This window comes from Hydra viridissima, unplaced genomic scaffold (genome assembly GCF_058129835.1).
Source record: "Hydra viridissima isolate aposymbiotic clone 2 unplaced genomic scaffold, HvirCarnegie_v1 scaffold_2, whole genome shotgun sequence".
NCBI lineage: Eukaryota > Metazoa > Cnidaria > Hydrozoa > Anthoathecata > Hydridae > Hydra > Hydra viridissima.
In genome coordinates this window covers 6352785-6377985 of record NW_028324301.1, presented here as the reverse complement: position 1 = coordinate 6377985, position 25201 = coordinate 6352785, and the positions used below count along the sequence as shown (strand labels likewise).

General features: G+C 29.2%; 5 protein-coding genes and 1 long non-coding RNA gene across 6 annotated transcripts; 4 read left to right on the top strand and 2 right to left on the bottom strand.

The window, feature by feature from the left end:
• Positions 1-725: 725 nt before the first annotated feature.
• On the top strand, positions 726-4210 carry LOC149891694 (equilibrative nucleoside transporter 3-like). The gene has a single exon (XM_090077148.1). The coding sequence runs from the start codon at positions 2740-2742 to the stop codon at positions 4072-4074; it is 1335 nt and encodes a 444-aa protein (XP_089933274.1). The 5' UTR covers positions 726-2739; the 3' UTR covers positions 4075-4210.
• A 915-nt stretch (positions 4211-5125) lies between these two features.
• Positions 5126-7550, top strand: LOC145190467 (uncharacterized). Its single transcript, XM_090079037.1, has 7 exons — positions 5126-5283; positions 5367-5534; positions 5635-5893; positions 6129-6370; positions 6593-6750; positions 6926-7160; positions 7347-7550. The coding sequence occupies exons 1-7, from the start codon at positions 5220-5222 to the stop codon at positions 7514-7516; spliced, it is 1296 nt and encodes a 431-aa protein (XP_089935163.1). The 5' UTR covers positions 5126-5219; the 3' UTR covers positions 7517-7550.
• A 121-nt stretch (positions 7551-7671) lies between these two features.
• On the bottom strand, positions 7672-13934 carry LOC145187032 (uncharacterized). The gene is made up of 4 exons (XM_090079038.1): positions 13612-13934; positions 12976-13107; positions 8710-8808; positions 7672-8508 (listed from the first exon to the last, which is right to left on the bottom strand). The coding sequence occupies exons 1-4, from the start codon at positions 13771-13773 to the stop codon at positions 8296-8298; spliced, it is 606 nt and encodes a 201-aa protein (XP_089935164.1). The 5' UTR covers positions 13774-13934; the 3' UTR covers positions 7672-8295.
• A 2832-nt stretch (positions 13935-16766) lies between these two features.
• On the top strand, positions 16767-17548 carry LOC145191473 (uncharacterized). Its single transcript, XM_080068584.2, has 2 exons — positions 16767-17072; positions 17289-17548. Exons 1-2 carry the CDS (start codon positions 16797-16799, stop codon positions 17415-17417), a joined length of 405 nt encoding a protein of 134 aa, XP_079924710.2. The 5' UTR covers positions 16767-16796; the 3' UTR covers positions 17418-17548.
• On the bottom strand, positions 17394-21110 carry LOC145191462 (carboxypeptidase B-like). The gene is made up of 7 exons (XM_080068573.2): positions 20919-21110; positions 20654-20761; positions 18723-18833; positions 18373-18607; positions 18061-18263; positions 17902-17986; positions 17394-17754 (listed from the first exon to the last, which is right to left on the bottom strand). Exons 1-7 carry the CDS (start codon positions 21072-21074, stop codon positions 17558-17560), a joined length of 1095 nt encoding a protein of 364 aa, XP_079924699.2. The 5' UTR covers positions 21075-21110; the 3' UTR covers positions 17394-17557.
• A 45-nt stretch (positions 21111-21155) lies between these two features.
• On the top strand, positions 21156-22358 carry LOC149891693 (uncharacterized). The gene is made up of 3 exons (XR_016450027.1): positions 21156-21190; positions 22128-22162; positions 22232-22358. It is a non-coding gene; the product is annotated as an uncharacterized LOC149891693 (long non-coding RNA).
• The last annotated feature ends 2843 nt before the right edge of the window (positions 22359-25201 follow it).

The window sequence follows — 25201 nt, the reverse complement described above, 5'->3', positions numbered from 1 at the left end:
CAGAAGAAATTCGATCTTCTAAATGTTTAACACTTTTAAAGCTAAGTAAATAATTTGTATAAAGTTTATAGCGACGTTTTTCACGTGTTCGATGCTCCTTGACATAGACCACGTGAACAGGTTGTGGTCTGCTCCCTATAAATCGCGATGTTCATTGTAGTTTAATTGTGGTATGGCTATGTACGAAAAATTGTTTTTTCAGAGGGCTTATTTTTATTTAGAACTTATATTTTGTTAAATGGTATTTTTTTTGTTGGGAAATTTCGTGTCAATATTATGCCAATTAATTAGTCCAAAGAGAAATGGGAACTGACATAACATAATCTCGTATTTGAAATAGACATTTAAACTTCGCATGTTTTTAGCGTTATCAATATCGTTTACATGAAGTGTTTTCGTTTACATGAAGTTTTTCTGTTAAAGTGGACTGATGAACTTTTCAACTTTATTTAATGTCTGTTGTCCACGGCTGCAAAATGGCGCTTGTTTTTTTGTTTGTTTTTTTTTGCCTTTCTTTTTTTTACTATTCTTTATCTAAATTTTCGTTTTATGGCAGATCATTGTTCTGCTGTTAATTGTTAATATACATAAATCAGATGAGTAATCTTTTATCAAATGACACTTGATAAAATAAAACATTATTTTTCTTAGATTAAGACGGTGGGATACTTTAAGAAGAATTTCGCTAAATAAAACAATCCTACGCTGTTAATTCGCAATTTTTTTTTTTTTTTTTTTTTTTTTTTTGCAAAAAGTAAGAAAAGAAAAACTATGCTCCCACTGAACCTAGATGTTTCAACTACGGAGTAATTATAAAGCATCTTCGCTTAATTTTTCGGTTTTTAAAGAAAAATAGCAAATAAAGTACAAATTTCTATCCAGTTGTTTGAAAAAAACGCAAATGAACAAGTTTTTCAAAAAACACAGTTATAAGATACCATAATAAATTGCGATTCCCTCGCATACCTTGTATTTTTTTGTTTCAAACTCTTTAAGACTTTTTAAGGCGCAGAATTGCTACTCGAATAAATCCGTTCAACTTAATTTTCAAAAATAACTCATAATTATAAATTTGTTACACTAAAAATTTGTGCTGTTTGTAACGCAAAAAGAGTTCATTCTCGACAAATTTTAGAAAATTCAATTTATCGTCAAAGTCTTAAATACAGGTTTTTAACTTGCTGGCTATTTTTCTTTACTAACGGAAAAATTAAACGAAGATGGTTTGTGTTTAATGCAGGAATCTCTTTGGCACTTAAAAAGTAGCAACAAAAAAAAAACGAAGTATTTGTGTAAATTCCTTTAAAAATACAAAAATAATTATTACATACTTGCCCTTTTTAGTTTGATCTTAAATTGTTTGATAGTTAAGTGACAAACTTTACCTGCCAACTAAAAGCAGTCCAAAAAACGCCTTTAGGGTGTTTTTATGTAGTTTTTAGTTATAAGAAAATTTTATTTTAGTTTTTATCAAAGTGTAAATCTTGTTACCATTTTTTCTTCCAATTCCAGATTAACTCTGAAATCAATTTATCATGATCGACAGCAATAAGTAAATTTATTAGATTAACTAAATAAGTTGATTATAAAATTTAAAAAAATCTAAAAAAAGGCTAAAAAAACGAGACGTTTTATTTTCCCTGCAAGTTCATTTTTAAAGAAAAAAATTTTTTCACAGTCATGAGCGCTTGCAGAAATATGTGCAGAAAGAAAAGGGGGGGGGGGGGGGCAAAAAAAACAACTAAAAGATTAGTGAACTCTAAATGGCAACATGACATTTTTACTTTGTTTTTTGTTGAAAAAACCTTTTAAATAATTTGAAATATTGAATTTCACCTTTAAATTTTTTTAAACTTCATCAATACAAAGTGTATCGATATGATGATACACACTGTCATTGTGTGACATTTACCGGTTTTAGCTGATTCGGCCTCAATTCTGAACTACTTATTTTAATCACAAATATTTGCTTTACTGGGTGTTATTTTTAAGTTTTCATACTTTGACAATTCTTTTTTACTTTAAACTCATCATTAAAATTATCTGTCTGTTGTCAAAAAGAAAAATCAAAAAGTTGTTTCGAAACGATGAAAAAAAGTTTTGTAAAAACGATAGTCTTTCTTAGGGATTCCCGAGAGGGATGCCAGTTCGCCGAAAGTTAACCGAAAATCGCCGAATTTTGTGAGATTTTGGAAGTTTCAAAACAAACTCAGATCCCAATAAATACCAATCTTTTTGTAATCAATGTGGAAGTTTGTTTAAAACCCTATGATATTAGCGCGCTATGAGTAAAGTCAAAAATACGTTTATTAATTATAATTATATAGAAAATGTAGTAAATATTATTATGTTGAAAATGGTCTCTCTTTTTTTACTCGCTTTTTCTCAAGATTTTTGATAAAGCCGTTTAGAATTTGTAACTTTATAAAATAAGTTTCAATTTATGAGAAAACTATAGTTGCAATTTTATTATACAGGATCTTTGAGTTGTTTTTGTATATTTCATAACATTTTTTTACTAGGAAATATACTTTAATGTTACTAGTGGAAGTATATTTAGTAAACGTGCGTGTGCGTGTGTGTGTGTGTGTGTGTGTGTGTGTGTGTGTGTGTGTGTGTGTGTGTGTGTGAAATATAGAGAGAAGCAGAGAGAGAATCTGTTTGTTTTAAGTAGTATTTTTAAAAACAGTGAAAAATATTTTTATTATTCTCTTAAGCTTGTAATCTTGTTTTATAGAAATGACCAACAAAAATAATTTAGTGGACAAGAGCGTTGAGCTTTCTTCGACTAAATACGGACTAGAAAATCTCAGGGATAAAACCAGAGCAAACTTCATAAAGAACGAAAAATGCATAGCGTACTTTTTGTTTTTTTTTCAGGGTATCGGTATGATTCTACCCTGGAATTTCTTTACAAATGCCCACGAATATTTTAAGTTTAAGTTCAGTAATGACGAGAGTATCGCAAACAAATTTGAAAATGCTTTTTCCGTTGGGACTCAAATTCCTACGACTCTAGGCTTGATATTTAATTTATATTTGACTTCCAGCGGACTGGTTTCTCGTCCTGTACGTGTATTGTGTTGTTTATTTGTGTGTACGACCTGTTTTATGGTGGCCACCATATTTACTACTTTAGATACAAGCACTTGGACTTTAGAATTTTATAAGATTACAATTGGGGGGATAGTGATAAATAGCTTTTTCAGCGGAATTTTTCAAGGATCTATATTTGGAATTGCAGGAGGTGTTGGCCCGCTATTTGTGTTAGCTACAGTCCAAGGAATAGCTGTTGGTGGAATATTTACAACTATATCCAGTCTGGTGTCATTAGGCGTATCAAACTCTGTTAGCACTAGTTCTTTTGCTTATTTTTTAACGGGAACTTTAATTACGTTTCTCTGCATTTTTGCATATATTTTTTTATTTCGATTAGATTTTATTAAACTAATTTTTAATGAACCTGTTAAAACATCAGAGAATGGCTACCTAAAAACCATCTCAATAAGTAAAGAGCCGTTCCAGAAAACGTCCGTTTCAGTGTTACAAGTGTTCGGTAAGATTTACCCTTCAGCGCTTTCAGTTCTCGTTCTTTTTGCTATCACAATATCTGTTCAACCCGCTGTCGTTAGTGACATAAAATCAGTGAACTCTGGAAACGGCTCAGGTTGGAACAACGCTTATTTCTCAAATTTAGTATGCTTTTTGATATTCAACTGTGGTGATTTTGCAGGTCGAATCGTTGCCGGTAAAGTTAAAATAGTCAAAGCCAGAGGACCCTGGTTACCTATACTTTGTTTATTAAGGGTAGTTTTTATCCCGCTCTTTATGCTCTGTAATTACCAACCAAGAAGCCATCTGAAAGTTGTATTTGAAAACGATTATTCACCTGCGATTATCAATATGTTGTTTTCATTTTCTAATGGTTACCTGGCATCATTATGTATGATGTATGGACCAAGTCATGTTAATGACGAAGAAAAAGAGACTGCTGGTGCTTTTATGCAGCTGTTTCTCAGCTTTGGATTATCGCTGGGTGCTATTCTTTCGTACTTTGTTGTATATCTTATTTAGTAATTAAGGATAATTATTGAGAAACTGAATGTTGGAAAAAATTTACAGTATTTTTACAACGTCAAGTTTTTTTAATTTACTTTTTAAACACTGCTGTTCATTTTTTTATTCTAAATAGACGGCATACGGTTTCCAATTTTTTTATATTATTCAACACGTAAATATACTTTTGATTTTTTTACCACCTTGAAGAGCACGATAAAGTTGAATTAAAAAAAGCTAATTAAAAAAAAAAGATGGCTTTTTAAGTGTGTAAACGTCAAACCACCAAAGTTTTAAAATCTTGGTGAAAGAGATTTTGAAAACTTGGTAACCATTTGATCTTTTTAGACTTCAATACAATTTAGTAATAAAGTAATTTTGAGAATTGAATATTGTAAAATATACCTTACACAGCTTTAAGGAGACATAACCTCTAAAATATCAAAACAAATTTGTAAATTGCAACATAAACTTAACATTATAACTTTTCTATGCTGTTTTAATATTTGCCTAAAGAAGAATGCAAATAACAAATTCTTGTTTGAAAAAATGCCATTTTTGCAATAAACGGCTAATGTACAATACGTAGTTAAAGTTTAATTTTAAACCGTGCTTTTAAGTCTTCACTTGTCATTTAATTTTTAAATCAAAAATTAAATGAGTGCAGATCTTAGTCAGTGCAAACGAATTGCTTTCACTATATTCCAAAAACTTTTTTTAATGTTTGCTACGTTGTCCTAATAAAGTAGATAACTTATGCTATTCAGTATACGATGGAGATGACTGTTGCTAATCTATACTGATGCATACGACGGAACTCGGATAGACGGAGCTAAGATTACGTCAATTGTACTTTTAAAAAGTCAAATTTTTTATTTTGGTATCAACTTTAGAGTTACCATATTTAATGCTATTCTTTTTCCCCCATGAAAAGTACCAGTTTTTTTATTTTTATCTATCAAACCTTTTAATGAAAGATACCCAGGCTTGATTATTTTAGCAACGTGCGATTTGAAAATTGAAACACCTAGATTGTTTTAACAGTTATTCAAACTCGTGGTCCTTACGTTTCGCAAGTATGATCAGCTGTTCAATTGCTCTAATATTAATAAAGAAATTAGAAGATTATCTACTCACTTTAGTCTGCAGTGTCAGTATCAAGAATGGTGTTCAAGTTGATATTCCTTTTAGCCGCGTTATCTTATTTTCATTTCAATAAAGTTGAAGGTAATTTTTTCTTCGGGTGTGGGAACAAAAAAGGTATATCGAAAAAGTTTCTAATTTTTCAAAATATTTTTGTTTACTTTTAGGTGTGAACAAACACAAATTAGTTGTATATTGGGGACAAAATGCAGTGTATAATTTAAAGAAAGAGAAAGAATTCTGGGAAAAAGATCTTCTCCATTTTTGCAAGAACACAAGATATGACACTGTAGTACTTGCCTTTATGCATGTCTTTTTTGATGCACGACAAAAAGGTTGCTTTTAACTTTTCCGATATTTCTAAAAATTTAATTTTCAAAAAAAAAAATTTTTTGGATTTTTTAAATTTCTTTTCAAGCTTTGTGTGACCTTTAGATTCAATGCCTGGAATGAACTTTGCGTTTCATTGTGAAAAATCAATGAACGCTGATTACCCATTTTTGTATCGGTGTCCCGAAATTGAGGAAGGTATCAAAGAATGTCAAGCACGCGGTAAACAAGTTCTAATGTCGTTGGGAGGAGCTACAGGTAGTTACGGTTTTCAAAATGATGCTCAAGCTATTAAGTTTGCCAACACTGTATTTCATTTACTCCTTGAAGGAGATCAACTTAAAGACATTCGACCATTTGGAAGGTGGAATTTCTTTCATTTTTGTTAAAAATTTACTTTTGATTCATCTCTATTTTTCTGAATACATTCAATCTTTAAGTATGCTCAACTTACATTTGTCTTCATAGTGATTCTTAATTATTTTACGATTTTTTTAACATAATTCTACCTATAACTTAATGTAAATCCACATTAAAATTTAATTACTGTTTAAACTTCCCACAATTCTTTGCAAGAATTTAATTATCTTTTTCTGCAGTGCTATTTTAGATGGAGTCGACCTTGATATCGAAGGTGGAACATCCATTGGATATAGTGCTTTCATTCGAGAACTTTACAGATTGACTAGAAATACAAAGAAAAAATACATAATAGCTGCAGCTCCTCAATGCCCGTTTCCCGATGCATTTCTGGGTCCGTCACCTGGAAAAGCTTTTCAAGACGTCCCCACCATGATCGATGAAATTTACGTTCAGTTCTATAATAACTATTGTCATACAGGTTACTCTTTTGACTTTTGCTGCGACGCTCTTAAAATATTACTGTCATTACACCAAATATCGTTATTATTTTGAAAAAAAATCATTTTTTTTAGAAAAAAAAAAAAAAAAGCTTTTTTAAAGAGGTGTTATTTGCAAGATGATGATGAATGCATTAAGACCTTAAAGAATAATAGTTATTAATAAGTTACCTAATAAATTATACAAGAGAATGCTGTTTCAGGTAATTCAAAAGAATTCTACCCCAACTTTGCTCAATGGCTGGGCTATTCATCAAAGAATAACGGACCGATGATATATATAGGAGTACCGAGCCACGAGCGTGCTGCATATGGTAGTGGATTTTGGAGGACACCTGCAGAAATGGCGGTTATTTATCAAGTAAACTTTTTTGTTGAGTTTTCTTTTTGTTCGATTAAAAAATATTAAAAAAAAAAAGGACGTTAAGAAACATTTGCATTTGAATCTTCTTTTTATTCTATTAAAAAATATATTAAAAAAAAGGAGCTCAAGAAACACTTGCGTTTTTTAAAAAATTAAAAACATATGTCTATAGAAAGTAAAGGATGAACCTCGATTTGGTGGTTTCATGTTTTGGGACGCATCTTTTGATCAAAATAATGTGATTGGTGGAAAACCTTATAGTGAACATGTTGTTAATATCATGAGAGGAAGTAGTGTAACCCCAACTGAAGGACCTGTTATCACCAAATCTCCGACTACAAAAACAGCTGTTCCCAGTGTTAAAACCACTAAATCAACGACCTTTTCTACAAACCCCACCAAACCAGGTAATATGATTTTATAAATATATGATTTTACAAATATATGATTTATAATATATAATATATAAATATATGATTTTATAAATATGATTTTTAAGTAAAATAAAAACCTTGCAGAATATTTGTCTGGTTTTGATCGTTTAATAGTTAATTTTATTTGCAAGTTAACATTTTTTGCAATTAAAATTTCAGGCAGTGCATCGTGCAGTGGACTAACCGATGGCATCTACGCACATCCCACTGAATGCACTATGTTCTTTCAGTGCCAAAATGGAAAGTTCTTCCTACAAAATTGTCCTGCTGGATTGAAATTTAATCCTGCAGTAAAACTCTGCGATTGGCCGCAAAATGTTTCTTGCTGATAACGAAATATATTTCACTAAGAAATCTTAAAAATATTTAACTTAATAAAAGAACTGGGTGGAATTGTATAAACCTCAGTATTTCTAAAGATTTATTTTTTTCCCAATTAATGAATTATAAAATCTCGGATATGTAATTGAAAACTGCGTTTCTATTTTCGCAACTAGACTTAATCTAGAAAAAATTTTGCAAACTTTATAACACATTTTCATAACAAATTTTATTGGGCTTTCACAATAAAGTACAACAAAGCCCAAATAAATACAATATTGCAGAGTATAAATGCTTTTTACTCAAATCGTCTCTGAACTAAGGTAGTCTAATGATTTGCTAATGCTTATTTAAACAGAATACATCGATCTGTATCATGGTAAAGCTAGAACTTAGTGATCTACAACCGTTCCCAGGATAACTTGTCTACTAAAGCTTTCATTTCATTTTTCTCAAACTGTCCTGTAACGGACTTCACTTTCTATCAAAACATAAAATTTAAATAAAAAAAAATCAGCCATTAACTATGACTGAGTTTTTTACATTGGCCTAGATACGCATATTAATCAACATAATGCAAATAATAGAACGTATCAATACACAATCAATAGCATGTAATAGTTGTCTAACAGTTAAAAATTGCGATAAAAAACTATATGTAAAAATAAATTCAAACCCTTTTTTGTTAAAATTTGTTGTTTAGTTTTCTCTTTTAAAGAAAAAATTGTCGTTTGTCACTGCACAAGTATATACATCGTTAACTATGTAGAAAGTAGGAGTTCGAGCTTCAACTGATCTTCACACCTATATGTCCTTCTGATTTTTTCTCACTTCTCGTTTGCTCTTTTTCAAGCTTCTTTTTACGCTGCTCTTGAGAGCGTCTCTCACGCTCTAACTGCTTCGTTCGCTTTAACATAATGTCCGTTTCTAGAGATATTTCTGAATCATCTAAATCATCTCCCCAAGCACTTTGCTCGTCTTCCCATGTATCTAGCTCTGACTAAATGAGAAAAGAAAAAAAAAAAGAAAAAAAAAAAAGGAATGTAAATATTGCAAAACAAATGAATTTATAGCAGATATACAAAAAATATCATTGGAGAATGTAATGCAGAACACCACAGAAAGAGAAGTTAACTTTGCAGACATTTAGTTTACAATAAAAACACAATTTTTATGGAAGCAATTAGTAAATGACTCATACATGCACTTGGTATTGTGGTTTAAAACTAAGGCTATCTGATTGGTGGGTAGCTAACTCATTCACCAGCAAGGGAGCTTTCACCATCTTTTTTACATGAACCTTAAAAAGAAATGTTGGTCATAATGAAACGTGTACCAAAAGCTGAATATTGAAATACAATTCTATAAAAAACATATTTGATCACTTTACATAGTAAAAAATAATATGTAGTAAGAAATATGCTATGTAATAAGAATTATGTTATGCGTTAGGAAATATGCAGTAAGAAACAATGCAATCAAGTTTTAGCAACTTTTTGCTATTTTTTTTTTAAACAGATTGCACCTTGATGTTGGTTTTTCAGAAAAAATATTCAAGATGTGAATTGCAAAAAATGATGCAAAAATGAATGAGTCCATAATAATTGTATGTTTTCTATGTGTTATTTAACATTACTTTATTGACCAACATACTTTCAAGAACGCCATTCAGTTGTGACACTTTTTGACACAACTTTTGCACGGAGCAATCTTTTTTTTGTTTGACAGCACCCTTTTTACCTCAAGTAGATTGCAGAGAATTTATAAATTTCTCTTTTTCTGATTCTATCTGGATTGCAAGATAACTAAAACTTTTAATTTCCAGGAGCAATTTACCAGATCAGATAGGTGACTCAAGTAATATATTGTTTTAAGATATTTTTTGAGAACAGCTTTAGCTGAGCTAATAAATCTCATTTCTGTTTGTTAGTCATGTAAGCACTCAAGAGATAAAAAATATATTTATTTATAGTATTTTTTATAGTATTTTTTTTATTTATAGTATTTTTTATTGGTATTTTTTGAAATTAAAACTATTCAGGCACACTGGAAACTCTTCGTAAAAAATAATCCAGAATACTGGAATTATTTATCAATATATATCCAGAACAATCTCTTTGAAGACTCAATAAAAGTTATCAACACCACTACTGAACATGACCAAAAGTTGTCAACAACTGCTGAATGTACACTAACATCAGAGTTTAACTCTCCTATAGCCAAGAATGAAACTGAAATGTCAAAAACTAATCAAGTTTCTGACATTAGCAAACAAACCCTAGCAACATATACAACCCTAGACTGTTTGGCAGAGCATGGGATTGCTAATTGTCATTGAGGATTTAATTTACTCCAGACTTTGTGTTTTCTGATACAATAAATGTTGCTTTCACTTCATTTTTAGTGAATCATTCCATGCCAAATAAAATGCCTTGACTCCCACTATCTCAGATTTGGCTGATTTATTGAGAAGAGAGCTATATTTGTAGCTATAAGGCCTTACTATTCCTGAGATATTGATGTGATTCCAGACTTTGATTAATTATGCTTGGATACCAATTTGGTACCATAGTGATTTTCAGTATAAGAAATTGGAACATGATACCAGATTTTATTATAGATAAACTTTTTGATAACAGCCATAATACAAAATATACACTTTATTCACCACCTCATTAAGGCACAGTTATCAGAAAAAGCATAACTGAATAATTCTCAAACTTTCTTGAATTAAACTTCGTGTATTTATAAACATACCTGGAAAAAAAATAGAAAATTAATTTTTCCTATTTCAGGAAATATAGTAAGTCAAACAAAAATGATTTTTTATTTATTTTTTTAAATTTTAACTTAACTTTTTGTGTTGATTTACCCAACATTCTTGAGGATATAAATAAGTTTGAAAAAAAATGTCCATTAACAAAGTTATTCTATCTCTTAGTTCATATATAGTTGGTATCAAAAATAATATTTTTAGAATGTTTGCAAATGAGAGAGAATGAATTCCTGGAAGGCCCATATTACAATATCGTCAAAATTTTTCCATTAAAAAGTTGTCAGAATTATGGAAGAAGTGGTAGTCAGTGGGGGGCTAGGTCTGGTAAGTAAAGAGAATTATGAAGATATTCCAATTTCAATTCCTGTAGTTCAACCACAGCCATTTATACAAGGTGTGGCCTAGCATTTTCATGCAATAGACTAGGAGTCAATTGTTGACTGTTCTAGACTAATATCACACCTGCACTAGACCATCAAACACTCATCATCAGCTTATTTGATGAACATTGCACTTTGAAGTGTGTTTTGGTGATTTATTCTTGTCCAAGCACTAAGCTGAACATTTATGATTTATGATATTAGATTCATTTCTCATCACAAGTGACAATACAATTCAAAAATGGATCAGCTTAGTGATGAGAAAGCAACATTAAGCTTCCAAATATTTTTGTTTCTGCTTTTCATTCAGTTCATGTGGAACTCACTAATCCAACTTTTTCACTTTATCAATTTGAGCTAAATTAAGTTATTATTGTTTGCTAGCAACAAATTTCAATTGTAATTCATAGGCACTGTAAGATGAGTCAGACTCAACAGTGACCTTTAATTTGTCATTAATGACTTTTGATTATTGGTAACCACATGGCTTGTTTGTGAGGTCAAAATTACCTGTAAAAAATTTGGTGAACCAATTTGATACTACCAACTGTATAGTAATACTAGAGCCAAATACACTATTAATGTTTTGCACAACTGGGATGGAGTAATTCCAGGTAACAACTTATACTTTACCATAATACAACCATCCCATTTTCAGCAAAATTGACTTTTAAAAATTTTTTAATACTTTTTAGAGCTTACAATAACTTCTTTAAACAGGCAAGATATATGACTTTCCAACAAAATAAAACAAAATAAAACAAAAAAAACACACAAAAAATATATCAGTAAAATATTAGGCTAATGTCAGATAACAGATTCATTGATTTACATATTGTTTCTTGAGATGAAACAATATGCAGTTCCTCAAGATAGAATGCATTCCAACTAGGGTAACTTGTTCAACTGCATTAGTACAAATTGCCCTAGATGGAAGTTGTGAAAAGGAGCTGAAACTGAATGTTAATATATAGATAGATTACAATCAATATTAACACAATCTTTCATTTCATCCACACAATGAATGTTCGTGAAGTAACTGCTCCTACTTGGAAGGTAATTAGGTTATAAAGAAAACCAAATATCTAGCAGACAAATTATTAGGAATGTTCAAATGGGTTAAAAAGTGATTCTCTAGAATTTTGATGGTATTGAGAACAAGAATGATGACTTGATGATATTATTTTAGAAACTTTTAATAGTTTTAATTTTGTTGTACCAGACATTAACTTTTTGATGTAAACTTTTTGATGTTGAGATTCTTGAACAACTTTCAAAGCTTCTTGAAATTTGTCCCATCACCTAATTTTATGTTAACAATTTAGAATGTTAAAAAGGTTGTTGCTTAGAAAATCTAAAAGTAGTAAATTAATTTATACTACAAGATCGATTTAAAAATAACACAGATATTGATGTGAAAATATCTCACAAAGACTTTTCTGCAAATTAACTGAAATCGACAGTAAATTGATTGTTATTTACAGTATATTGAATTTAAACTTTTTTTTTTATTAAAATCACAAATAGCAAAGATGATTGCAGATATGATATCAACTATCTTAAGTTAAGAAAATAAACAAAAAATTAAAACTTTTCTATCTTAGAAACCCAGTTGTCTAAGAATGTTTATTTACATTTTTAAAAATTTGTTTAACAGATTTTTTGATTTGATGGTCAAGAATTGTTGGCAAATTATTAACATCATTGAAAGACTTTTTTTTTTTAAACTTGATATTAAAAAATAAATATGCTATGTAGGTTTAAGTCAAGTTCATTTTGTCTTATGCCTTTATTCTGTTAATATTTGTTGTGGTAAACTTCTTGACACAAAATGAAAATTATTGATTCTTTTTTGCATAAAAAGTTCGACTAAATTGTATGACTAAAAGGATTGCAAATTTGTAAAATATTCTTATAACATATATGCTATTTCATTAAATTACCCAAAAACAAGAGAATAGTAAGTGGAATAATAAATTTGTTTTAGGCAATAACCTATCAAAAGATAAACAGAAAACAAATCTATAATGGTTTAAATAATACAGATTTTTTTAACTAATATATAATAAAAAATGTGCATTATTCAAACAAGTTCGACCTATATAGCTTTACATTTTTAACTTCAAATTAAAAAAGTTTTTCAAGATGATATTTAAAAAACGCAATATTAAAAGAAAATAAACGTTTTTAAAAATAAAACTTCTAGCCATCCTTCAGCTTTATGTTAAAGTAAATTATAATATTTTTATTTCATTAACATACTCAATATAATTTCACTTAAATTATTTACATTACTAAAATAAATACTCACTACTTTTGCCTTATTTATGACTGGCTGCATGTCTTTAAATAAGTCTATGTCTTGTTCATTATTTTGATTGCCTCTATTTTTCTCATCATCTTCCCATGTGTTCCAATCAACAAGATTTACTTCAGTGCTATTCTAATGGGGGAAAGTAAGTTTAAATGGGTAAAATTACATTTAAAATATATTTACTAGAAGATAATGCATTTGTTACTTTAAGTAGTTTTAAAAACATGTTTACAATTTCTGAATATCATACCTACAAGTAATTCAAAAGTTTATATTTTTTCATTCAATCATAATTTTAAAAAATTAATTTAAATGATGTTTGAGCAGGAATTTTTAACAAAATAAATACTCAAAAACTTTAAAAAAGTAACTTCATGGTGTTTGAAAAAGCACTTTTAGCAAAAAGATTATTCAACCATAATTTTAAAGTTATCTTTTGGGTGTTAAAGCAACAATTTTCAGCAAAAGGGTTATTCAGTAATAATTTTAAAAAGGTAACTTTAAGGTATTTGAGTATGAACTTTTATAAACTTTTTAGATAAAAATTAACAGGGTTTAAAATATTAACGATAACGATGAAAATTAACAAAAAAAAGTTAAAAGATAAAAAGAAACCCAAGGATTTGAATATACCTTGCCATTATCCACCATTATTGAAGTTGGAATACATTGTTCGTTGCTAAAACTACTAGAATACTTCCTCTTTTTTACAAAACATAATAAACGCGAAAAAAGAGACCGAAAGTAATTGAGGATCCCAGCAAATATCTTAGCAATCAGAACCAAAAATTTCATATTAAATATATTATATGTATAGCTGTTAACCTTAAACAGGAAGAAAATTTTACACAATTCTAGGCTACATAAGGCATTATTTATCCATATTAAATATAGGCGATACCAATTACAAAATGATTGTATTGCCAGGCGCACCGACCTTAGTCCTTTATTATAAATTTTCTAATCTGTTCATTCAGTCCGAAAGTCTATTGCCGTTACATCGTCGTTTAAATGGCAAAGTGAGGAACGTGGAAAGTGGAAAACGTGTAACACATCCTAACATCATTTTTTCAAAATGATATCAAGATGCTATTAAATTTTTTTTCATCTACATTTTGGAATAATCAGAATTATCTCATTTCCTTGGTTGCTGAAATAAAGCGTATTGCAATTTGGTGAAATAGGTTTAATTGCATGTTTCTTGATCCTGTAAATTAGCGAATATGAACGTTTTGCCATTTGCCCTGCTGTTAAGAAAGAAAATAAAAGGAAGATTGGCAATAATGATATAATTGCTTTAGTAAAAAAGTTTGCATTTTTTTGGTAAAGATTAAACAATTTTTTTACGTTTTAAAACATATTACATGAAATTCAGCTGTTAATCAATATTCGGAAATTACAGATTTTCATGTCATTATTGAATTCAGGAGGTCAATGATCATGTTTTCTTAGAGAAACTACAGTTATCATCAGTTTAAGGTTAGTAGCTTACATTTATTTTTTTTCATAAGTAAACTAACAAAATTTTACTAATACTGTGATAAAATTGTAACTTTATTGCTCTATAAATATTTTTAAGTTTCAAAAAAGTCAAAAGAAGTCATTAAAATGTTATTAAAAGAAATATTAGTTAAATGGAAAAAGACTGCAGAAATGAATGTAAATGGTTTAAAGGTGAGATCTGATACGCCTTGAATGAAAATATAAACGTGGCTACAAGAGAATATGGGAAAGTTTCTAGAATAACCAACGATCTGCAAATCGGTGCGATAATTGCACAATTAATTAGTAACAATTGAGGTGGTGAGAGTCAAATTGGTATAACTCCAGTTAAACCTTAATTATATTATTAACTGTAAAAACATTAACAGTTCAAACAGTTCCAATAAATAAAACAGTCTTTTGTTAACATTATCCAATATTTTCAAAATCTCTAACATTAAACTTGGTTTTTTTTGCACTTAATAGGATAAAAGGCTCTGCCCTGAAAAGTTGTAGTGAAGTGAGTTATACCACTTTGACTGTCACCACCTCTCAATTGTACTTTGAAGGATCAAACTTTCATTTAACTTTTGTTGTTTTTGATGCTTTTTGACAATCAAAAACGATATTTCTGACTTTTGTTTTTAAGCAGCTGAAACATTTTTAAAATCATTTTTTGTAACTTTACTTAAAAGCAATAGTCGTTTGCTAAAATTTGGTTTATTAGAAACCAATTCAAACTGCAAAATTTGGCAGTTTACAGTGTTGTCAGATAATCTTTTTTTCAAACCTGCTTTAATTGGTAAGAGATATTGGTGCTGATCTAAAAAATCTGGCAGCATTGGTTTAATTTTTTGAAAACAAAGATATTAATTTTTTAAAATATTTTAAAAAGTTAGTTCTAAAAAATACAATAATCAGTGAAGAATAGATAAAAAAAATGAAATTATTAATATGTTAATTTTTTTTTAGTTTTTTAGTTTTTATGGATGTAATGAAACAAGGAAAACTTGATTAGTTAATTGGTTTAGAAAATTATTTTCCTAAGAGTTCAGTTAGTTTTGTTTGGCCTAAGAATGCAAGTCTGTCGTGCATGCATGTATGTAAACTGTCCGTTCATGCATGCATGTAGACTGCCTGTTCCTCTAATGTTCACCAACATACAGTTTTAACAACATATTGTTTTCAACAGATTGTTTTCAAATTTAGAAATGTTGATTAAATTTAGAGAACTGATCTTTTTTTAATGAGCTTAACCTGCACCCTTTTTGTAATCATACTATTTTAACTATAATCAATATTTTCTCAAACTTAAACAACTGTCAACTCAATAGTTTGTAAAGTCTGTGGGGAAAAAATAAATGTTACTAAATTCTCCACTTTGAAAACAATTTTCCATAATAATACTTTTTTAACAATTAAAATTTGAAAGTAAAAATTGTTCCATGTTTTTTTAAAAATTGTTTATACACAATATCTATAAATGTATATTTAGAACTTGTTTGAATAAATCATAAAAAATTCTTTATTTCACCTGAAAATCTTCAATAAGAAAATTTTAAATAATTTGTTAAATATGTTTGCTTTTTAACAAAAGCTAAATCATTTTAAAATATTGTTTAAAATGGTACTGTTATATTTAAATTTTGAAAATTGTGTTATTTTAAACTACAAATACAAGTTGGATGCTGAGCTTTTAACTTAAATCATTCAAGAATGTAGTACTAAAAATTTTTACTTGTAAAGTGATCCATTTATCAAGTGTAAATAAACGATCGCTTTTTGTTGTTTTTTATATTTCCAAAAAGACATTAAATATAAAAAATATTGATCTTTTATTTTTTGAAACGTAATAAGGTTTCTATAAAAAGTTCGTTATCGGTTGTATCGTTTTGATAACAAAGGTTGGATAGTTAGTTAAGAGATTTGCTCTTGCGATTGTATCAGACAATGTTTCGGCTTAAACTTCTTCTCATTTTTGAAGCGCATGCGCATTGCAATTATGAATATTAAAGTCTCTTTAAAGATTTAAGGTACATATATAAGCGACCATGTACATCCACATATTTAGAAAGTCTCATGCGTTCTTTACATCTTGATCTGATGCAATAGATCTACTTCAAAATTTTAGTCGTGAAATGGCAGATTATATTAGATAATGATATTGTTCTATTTACATTCTCTATGGAGTTTAGTAGTTAATACGTTATTTGCCATCAGAAAATCTAATAAAGGATATATAGCAACCAAAATACTTTTTGAAGATAGTATTTATTGCTTGATTTTTATTGAAGCGATGAAAATAAAAGCTATTTATTTTTTACTTTTAGCCAAATATGCAAAATCAAATTACTCCTAACAGAAGTTCCAACCTTATTCAACAAAAATGTTATTCTCTTCCAGAAAGATCTCAGTTTCATATAACACCTAAATTTGAACATAACTCACGAGGAAATTTTAATAATTACCATAATGGTAGTTCTCAATTATCAAATGCAAATTTTAGTCCATTTAGGCATGCAAGCCCTTACACAAGAGAAAATAGAAGTCCTTATGGAAGAAATCAGGGAAGTTTTCAAACAACTTTTCATCAATCTGCAAATCAAAGAAAGGTAGTTAAAAAGTTTTAAGTCCTTTTTTGTGTATAAAATGGTTTTCCATCTTCCCTATTCTCTTTTATAAATGTCATCTTATCAATACTTTTGAATTTTTTTAAATTATCTTTTCTAAAACAAAATATTTACATTTTCAGTTTTCAAACTTTTTTTCTCAACCTTTTAAAAATAGTTTAAAAACTTCTCTCATTTCAATGCCTTTAAATTTATTAGTCTAATGCTTCATCCATTGAAGAATATTTCAAGCCATCTATGCTGGAAGACCCTTGGCAAGAATTAGAAGATCGTCTTAAGCAGAAAAAAATGAGTAGAGAACTCATACATAATAATCTCCAAATTTAAATCTTTTTTACAATGAGATCTTAATGAAACCTGTTTATTAAGCTACCCTCTAATTATACACAGTTATAAGATTATTATTATTGTGTTATGAGAAAAGTTTTTTTAAGCATTGTGTGTTTAAAAATGGTGAAAGTGAAACTTCATCGCAGAGATAGAGCCATTGTATGCAAACCTTCCAAAACATCTCTTGCATTTTGAAGCATCATGTTAGGTGGAGGCATAAATGAAGACATATCTATAGAAGTTTTATTATTTCCTGGAAGCATTTCAATTAAATACGTGTATGGTATATGCAATTTACTATGTGCCCAGTCTGTGCTGCTTCCAGAATTTGGGTCTAAAAAAGATTTTTTTATAATAAAATAAAACAATTTTTAGAATTAATAGTTTTGAAAAATATGGATTTATCTATTCTTTATATTTGAAAATTGTGACAAGTATAATTCTTTATTATTAATGATTAAATTCTTATAAATTAACTTACATAGTTCATCATGTGAAGTTCCAATAGAATATTTTACCCCAGATAACTTTTCCATTGCATTCACTGCAAGCTGCGCTACTCTTTTCTAAAATAGATTCAAAATTAACAATAAAAGTTCTATTTTTACTTGTGTGTGGGTGCATATTTATTCATACAAACCATTTCGTTGAATGACTTTGGTAAATGTTTTGTGAATCCCCATGGTGTCATCCAAGATAATCCAAATGAATGTAAACTAACATAAGCTACTGTTTCTTTCCTTGTGCTGTTCAAAAAGTTAGACAGTGCAATTGATTCTTTCTCTGAAAATGGCTTATGCCCTGCATACATTTCAAAACAAGGGCTTACAGGAGCTCCAACACCTAAATTAAAAGTAATCAATTGTATCAAAATTATTGCAAATTCTCGTTTTTTGTGTTTCACTCATTTTTAGTTATTTCCAAAAATTAAAAAAAGTCTAAATGTTTGCACCTCCCCATGCTTCATCAAAATTTCTATTTATATCTACACCAATACACAACTCATCATTTTTTTCCTTTCTCAATTTGAGTTGTTCAGCTGTAAATGATCTATTTTTTCTCCATAACCTTGTAGATTGGTTGTGCCATGTGTAAACATATCCATCTGGGTTTAGAACGGGAATTATAACCCAGTTAAAACGCTTGATTAACTCAGTAAGATTAGAGGTTGAGTAACCCGAGGACAGCTGAAATTTAAAAAAAATTGACTTAGAAAATTTATATTTTCAGGAAACTTAATATGTAGTTGAAAATTATTATTCTTTGCTTTTTAACTAGTACAGTATTTATAAATTAAATCACCTTATTTATTATATACATACAAGTTGAAGGGGCTAGCCATTCTCTTGCATGTGCTCCACAATCAATTACGATAGTTTTTTTCGATTTTCTGGAATCAAGTTTTTTCTCGATCTAGAACGATTGAGAATAATTTTCAGTTTGCAGAGCCTTTTAGAGAGAACTAAGACCTAGATAAAAGTAAGATTCTTGATGTCTCTTTAAAATTTTAAAATAATCTAAAAATTTTAATAAAACTATGGGAAAAAAAAATTAGCATTGAAATTATGCGTCGTTTCAACATTGAAAAATTGAAACAGATTAGGAATGAAATTAAGTTGAGGGGGTGGTTCTCGAATTGCAGTTTCGGATTGAACAACAAAAATGTAAGGATTTCAAGTCCACGAACCTAAAAGTACTTAAATCACATTAATTTTAATAACGAAACTAGACTATTTTACAGGGCCATTGAAATCAATCTTTATATGGAGGACCACTATTACAGTTATCAGTGTTGGGTAATATTAGAAAGACAACTACAAAGGTATCACATTGTGGTACTTTACTTTTCATATCTTAAGGCAGAAATCATGATATATAAATAAAAAGGGTGGTTAAAAGATAGAGATTTACGATGTTGAAAAAGATGTTGAATGTTATTGGACAAAATGGAACAGCTTGTAAATTTACTTCTTACAATTCTAGTTAGGGGTTGTATTAAAGTATTTACAGGACGCGGTAATTATAGGTTTTAACAAAATGCTAAATTCTTTTTGTTAAACGTGTATGCAATTTATTGAAAACAAGATTTCAAACTTTCTTAACAAGTGTAACCAGCATAATCTTTAAAATTTAGTTTACTTAACGATATGCAGCGATAAGATACACTCAATAACTATCAAAGATGTAAGAGAGTGGGAGAATGTTCTTTTTTATATCTATCAAATTTGTACTTCACATCAAAATTATTTATTGATCCTTATACTTGATTTTGGCAGCTTTATGTAACCCCTGGATACACTTATTTTACTTTATGTACTGAATAAATATAAACAAATTAAAATATGCTTTATTAAGCAATTCATTTTTACTAAAACTATTTTCAAATAGAATTTTATCAAGATAATTTTGTAATTGCACTTGGTTTGGATGGGGGGGGGGGGCTAATTTAACATAGGTTTAAAGGTTTACTATAATTCTACCAGCAGTAACACTGGTTAAATAGCTGGAGTAATTCAGTTATTATTTTGTATTAAGGTTTTTTAGGTGTTATTACAAAAGTGAAAAAACATTTTGTCTATTGATGGGAGGGAGGGGGGTAAAGAGGAGTGGAAAGCAGTCTCTTTCGCTTCCGGTTACTTTAAATTTTATGAATTGACTACTTGAAATTCTATTAAAATATTGTATCAGTGTACAGATTCTGTGTACTGTGATAGTGTACAAGTTTGTTATGATGAAAAGTGATCATCTCTCAAAGACTTCAAGTGTGTATTAGTATTACATTAGCTTTATAGGATTGGAAATATAAAACACATAGAAAATGTTAGGTCAACGTTTTCAGTTATTTAAGTAGTTGGATAACCAAATACGCTACAAAACGTGCTAAATCTAAATTATGTTTCTTCTTTGGCAACATTTAAAAAAATTCCCAGGTCCCTCTTTAGGAGGCACCGCAATCAAACCTCTCCTTCCCCTTCACTCCTTTTGTAGATTAATCTCACTTTGTGAACTACCACACTAATATCTCTATAAACATCTATGTAACAGTGGAAAAGAAATTTAACTAGAATTATTTCTACATTAAAAGAATTATTTACTACAAACACCTGCCTAGAGGTCTAATAATATCAGAGCAATAAATGCTTTTAAAATCAACTTTTAAAACCATACTGACTAAAAATAGTTAAAAAAGAATCTCCAGGTAGTTAAAAAGAAAATGATATATAACAGGTTACCTTCAATGCCCATAAAGTTCTGTTTTCAAAAGTTGTGCCAATGCTGAATAACGTGTAGTTTAGATTTTTTACATGGCTTTTTGAGATTCTATGCAATTCCTCTTCTATCTACGGTATATTCTCAATAAAATTTTTTTGAATGAAAAATGTAAAATTTTTTTCACTTTATACTATTCTCTGATTATTTAAAATTTTTACACTGTCTCTTATGAAATTATACTGTCTCATCGTGGGTATGATATGATGTGTTAAGAAAATATCTTACCATGGAGTATGGTTGGTATTGTGAATAATTAAACGAATCACTCATTTTCATTTTAGTCATCTTGTAAGGTTTGAATTTGGGGATTATTTCTGTGCTTAAAGAGGTATGTAATAATAAAACAAAAACTGCTGAAAAACCGACGAAAGACATCGCCATAATTTCTTTTCCACTTCAACAGAATACGTTTATGCTCAAGGTGTGGGAAGCGTTTTTATAATCATTTTTAAAACGCCATTTATGTTATATTTAATGCAATCGAATGCAGAAAATAAGTAAGTTATTTTAAAATTTTAATTTAACATAGTATTAATGTAATAATCTTTATGAAACAAAAAAAAAGTTTTTTTTAAAGATTTGTAAAGAATCGTTGTCAACGTTTTTTTTTTTTTTTTTTTTTTCCTCTTCATGAGGAGCGCACATTAAAAACATACTATATATGTTTATTAAGAAATAACATATATGTTTATATTAAGAAATACTAACACGCTTTTCACCTGTAGCTAAAATTGAGGCACTTAAAAATTTATTGCAGTTCAAACCTTTTACTCAAAAACTTTGATAGACTGATACAACAGATACCGTGTTATAGCTCAGATGTCACAAATAGTCAAAAAGTTCTCCTTGGTGTTTTTCTGCTTGCTGATGGATTTGGAAAATGTTAAAAAATTAAAGTTGCTACAGCTTCTAGAACATTATGAATGTGCTGACCAGGTATTTGTGTGTTGGTATGATACAACCGGCATTAGCATTGTTTAATTATTGCGTATAAAATTAAACTAGTCAATTTTTTTTGGGTAGTGCAGACACCACATATGTAAAATTCACATCCACTTCATGATAACTTGACGAGAAAATCGTTTATAAAGTTGAAAAGTAAATAGCCTCATGTTTTTAAGAGCGCTAACAACTGGATAATACGGTTAAGTTAGACACAATACATTCAAAAATTGTGAAAAGTGCTCTTTCATTTTGCAATTAGGTTCTTGCTAAAAATTCATTTGTATAAAATGATTAGTTTTTGAAAAGTTACTTTTCAAACACTGAAAAAAGCTCTAAATGTTAGTTCTGAAAGAGCTGGGCTAAAGTTTACTTATCATACTTGGTACTCAACTCAGCAGCTTCTAATATTAGTAATTGGAGATAACAATGTAGATGATGCTGAAAAACTAAATATCCTTCATAAGGTTTTGGAATTTTTTGTATTTGCAGATGTGACATCTGGATTCAGAATGGAATTTTTAAAGGTGCGTTTTATTCTTTTATTATCCAAATAATTTATTGTAAGTTGCTGTCACCAAATTTTTTTATAATAGGAGCCCTTGACTGTCCTGGCCTTCTATAATCGTGCTTTGAGGGCAGTTCCTATGCCGCTATTCTTAGTGCACATTAACAATAACAGCGAACATTTTTAAAGCACATCTCAATCAAAACGAAAGAAAGTAATTTACCACAGCTCAAAACACATTTCTATCGCACGATTAAGGAATAGCTTAATGATATTTTAGCTGAAATCAAAAACCGAGAAACAAGATTCAAAGATGGTAAACAAATTGATTTTTGGTGGTAAACAAATTGATGTGCAAAACCAATAAAATTCACTTATTCACTTCATCTCATCTGCATTCCTAAAAGAAACATAAGTATTATCAAATTACCAAATAAATCACTTCGTTCAGCTAAAAGATATTGGCTTTGCAAATACAAGAAACATGGAAATGGAACTCAGCACGGTTGTTTTAAAAATAAGCAAAAAAAGAAAATGAACCTTATTTTGAGTAAAGATAAGTAAGAGAGTAAATAGAGTAAGTATAATTGATAGTGCAGTTTGCAATAATCTATACAGACCTATAAGTAAAATGTTTGCAATAATATATACAGACCCATAGAGTATACAGAGTTAGGCTTAACCTGTATTACAAAAAAAAGTAAAGTTGTGTACTACGTAGGTGACATCTCAGGATTTCCAAAAATTTTTGATTGAGTAATGAAAATGGAATTCAAAAATCTTTTTAAATTCAACGATGTGGTAAACCTAATTAGAGTCATTTTATTAGATGGAGTGACGATTTTATAAAAGAATTATCACCATTTTAAGAAATATAACATAGTTGTTCTCTTGATCTCAAACCAGCCATCTCAACTTACAAAAATGTTTAGAGACGAATGGTATTGCTTAGAAGGACTCTCGGTTTCTCCCCCATTGCAACATTCGGAATACCAGAAAAATGGATAAAGAGTTGGAAAAATAAACCCCAAAGTTGTAAAATAAAGTCTTGCTAAACTTTGTAACAAAAGTTTTGAATATAACGAGTAAATTAACATATCATTTATTAATCTACTCTTTAGCACTTTTAAACTTTCCAAACAAAAGCTAGTCGGAGTGTTAAGGTAAATTTCACGTATTTTCTCCTACACAATTATATGAATGGTTAATATTCCAAAAATTGATGGAAATAGGAGTGTATTGTTGGCGGTCTTGTTCCAGAAATCAACTATCCATATTCCTGCCCTATAACACTATATACCCTGTAAATAGAAAAGTTTAGGCGCAAAAAGACTTGTCTTATATGCAAAATTCAAATTTCTTTAAGCGGGTGTTCAAAACAAAGGATTTTTATTTGCACAATAAATTTCCCTTGTTTATCCTTTAACGAAATAAATTTAAAAAATTAATACAACAATTGTCAGATACTAAGAAATTGCATATCTCCACAAACATTACATAATTTGTAAATTATTTCTCCATTTAGTTAAAGAAATTTAAAAGAAAATGTTTATTTTTTTTGTTACTTTTATTATTACTTATATTAAAAGCAAAATAAAAATGTATTTTAGTACAATAATAATAAAGATCTAAAAGTTTAGAAAGTTAGTAATATTAAAAAATTTTTTCTTAGTTTTAGAAAAAAAACTTAAGCACTTAAATATTATTTTTAAAAAGTTGTTTTGATCACAACCTAAATCCGTTAATAAAAGATTCATCTTCGCTGCCATCTTCGTGGTTAAAATAGGAGGAAAGTTCATTATGCTTTGATACAAATATTTCCATTTTCTTAATAATCTCTTCTAATATCAATATTTCTTTTTGCATTGCTCTGTTCGTTTGCCTGTTATGCAGAATTTCCTGAGACAAAGCCAGAAAAACATCTCCTCTTAGAGATACATACCACAGTCCATGCTGTGATTTAGAGGCTTTGAAGCGGATTAATTCCGTTTGTTTCATAGATTTTTCTGACATACCCATTATTGAATATGTTAAGCTCATTATGTCGTCATCAAAGTTACTTTGGAATTTTGTGTCTTTTTTTGAAAAAAGAATTTCAGTTTGAGATTCCTCTTCTTTTACTTCAGGCAATAATATTGCTAATGAGTTCCTATTTGTTGTTTGGGGGAATTTCGGGTCATTATCTAAAATATGTTGAGGTGTATGGTTAGAAGTAATATCCGGCGCAGCTGAATTGCAATTTGTTTCGTTGTCATGAAGTACGGAGTTAGTCATATTATCTATTACATTAGCTGCGCTTTGTAGTTCGGCTTTGTCAATCATTAATCTTTTCGGCAACTTTTCTGTAAAACTTTTTTTGAAAAGTAACGTACGTTGCACAGATTTCTCTTTGCATCTTTTTCGCACAGACCATTTGCTAGCATATTCGTTCGTTGTGCGAATACTGCATTGCACATTCTTTTTCGAAAAAATATCGTATGAAATTTTATTACCATATGCATTTTCAAGACTTTTAATAGAATAGATCTTTAACAAGATGTCAGATTTATTTATAATCTTAATTGGGCTAATAAATAATTTGTTATCTTCTGAGCAAGCTGTTAAATCCATCATTTTACAACAAGAAATTACATTATAACAATAGGCATTTGTTAATTCATCTTTATAGCCTTTAAAAAGGTTACCTCCTGTTAAACTATTCAGTTGTGGAGCAATTTGGAACAGACTTTCGTGCTCTGGCGTAGTGCAATTCATAACATTTACAAGCTTAGTAATGTTAAAAGGTTCAATAGCTAATTGGTTTTGATTGGATTCGGATGTTTTAGAGCAAGGTTTGCTATTTAACGGTAATTTTTCAAAAGGAGTTTTACTGCAATAAGCACATTTCAATATTTTAGCGACTTCATGTTTCTTCGATAAGCCGTTAGGATTTTGTTCTGCAATTTCATCTTTAATTTCCACTTTACACTCTAGTATGTCGTAAAAAGCTATTTGAAAACTCGTTATAAAAAATGCAATAGGGGTTATAGCAGAAGACCAACTGAGGTTGATGTCAATT

What these genes read in the sequence shown, in the direction of transcription:
- LOC145191473 (XM_080068584.2), top strand. Translation starts at nt 16,797, where the DNA reads ATGCAAAATCAAATTACTCCTAACAGAAGTTCCAACCTTATTCAACAA. An exon ending in AATCTGCAAATCAAAGAAAG is followed by an intron (nt 17,073 to 17,288) that starts GTAGTTAAAAAG and finishes TAAATTTATTAG; the next exon opens with TCTAATGCTTCATCCATTGA.
- LOC145191462 (XM_080068573.2), bottom strand. Translation starts at nt 21,074, where the DNA reads ATGGCGATGTCTTTCGTCGGTTTTTCAGCAGTTTTTGTTTTATTATTA. An exon ending in AATACCAACCATACTCCATG is followed by an intron (nt 20,762 to 20,918) that starts GTAAGATATTTT and finishes AATATACCGTAG; the next exon opens with ATAGAAGAGGAATTGCATAG. An exon ending in GAACTTTATGGGCATTGAAG is followed by an intron (nt 18,834 to 20,653) that starts GTAACCTGTTAT and finishes CAATCGTTCTAG; the next exon opens with ATCGAGAAAAAACTTGATTC.
- LOC149891694 (XM_090077148.1), top strand. Translation starts at nt 2,740, where the DNA reads ATGACCAACAAAAATAATTTAGTGGACAAGAGCGTTGAGCTTTCTTCG.
- LOC145190467 (XM_090079037.1), top strand. Translation starts at nt 5,220, where the DNA reads ATGGTGTTCAAGTTGATATTCCTTTTAGCCGCGTTATCTTATTTTCAT. An exon ending in TTTTGATGCACGACAAAAAG is followed by an intron (nt 5,535 to 5,634) that starts GTTGCTTTTAAC and finishes TGTGACCTTTAG; the next exon opens with ATTCAATGCCTGGAATGAAC. An exon ending in GACATTCGACCATTTGGAAG is followed by an intron (nt 5,894 to 6,128) that starts GTGGAATTTCTT and finishes CTTTTTCTGCAG; the next exon opens with TGCTATTTTAGATGGAGTCG.
- LOC145187032 (XM_090079038.1), bottom strand. Translation starts at nt 13,773, where the DNA reads ATGAAATTTTTGGTTCTGATTGCTAAGATATTTGCTGGGATCCTCAAT. An exon ending in TAATGGTGGATAATGGCAAG is followed by an intron (nt 13,108 to 13,611) that starts GTATATTCAAAT and finishes TTCCCCCATTAG; the next exon opens with AATAGCACTGAAGTAAATCT. An exon ending in AACCACAATACCAAGTGCAT is followed by an intron (nt 8,509 to 8,709) that starts GTATGAGTCATT and finishes TTTCTCATTTAG; the next exon opens with TCAGAGCTAGATACATGGGA.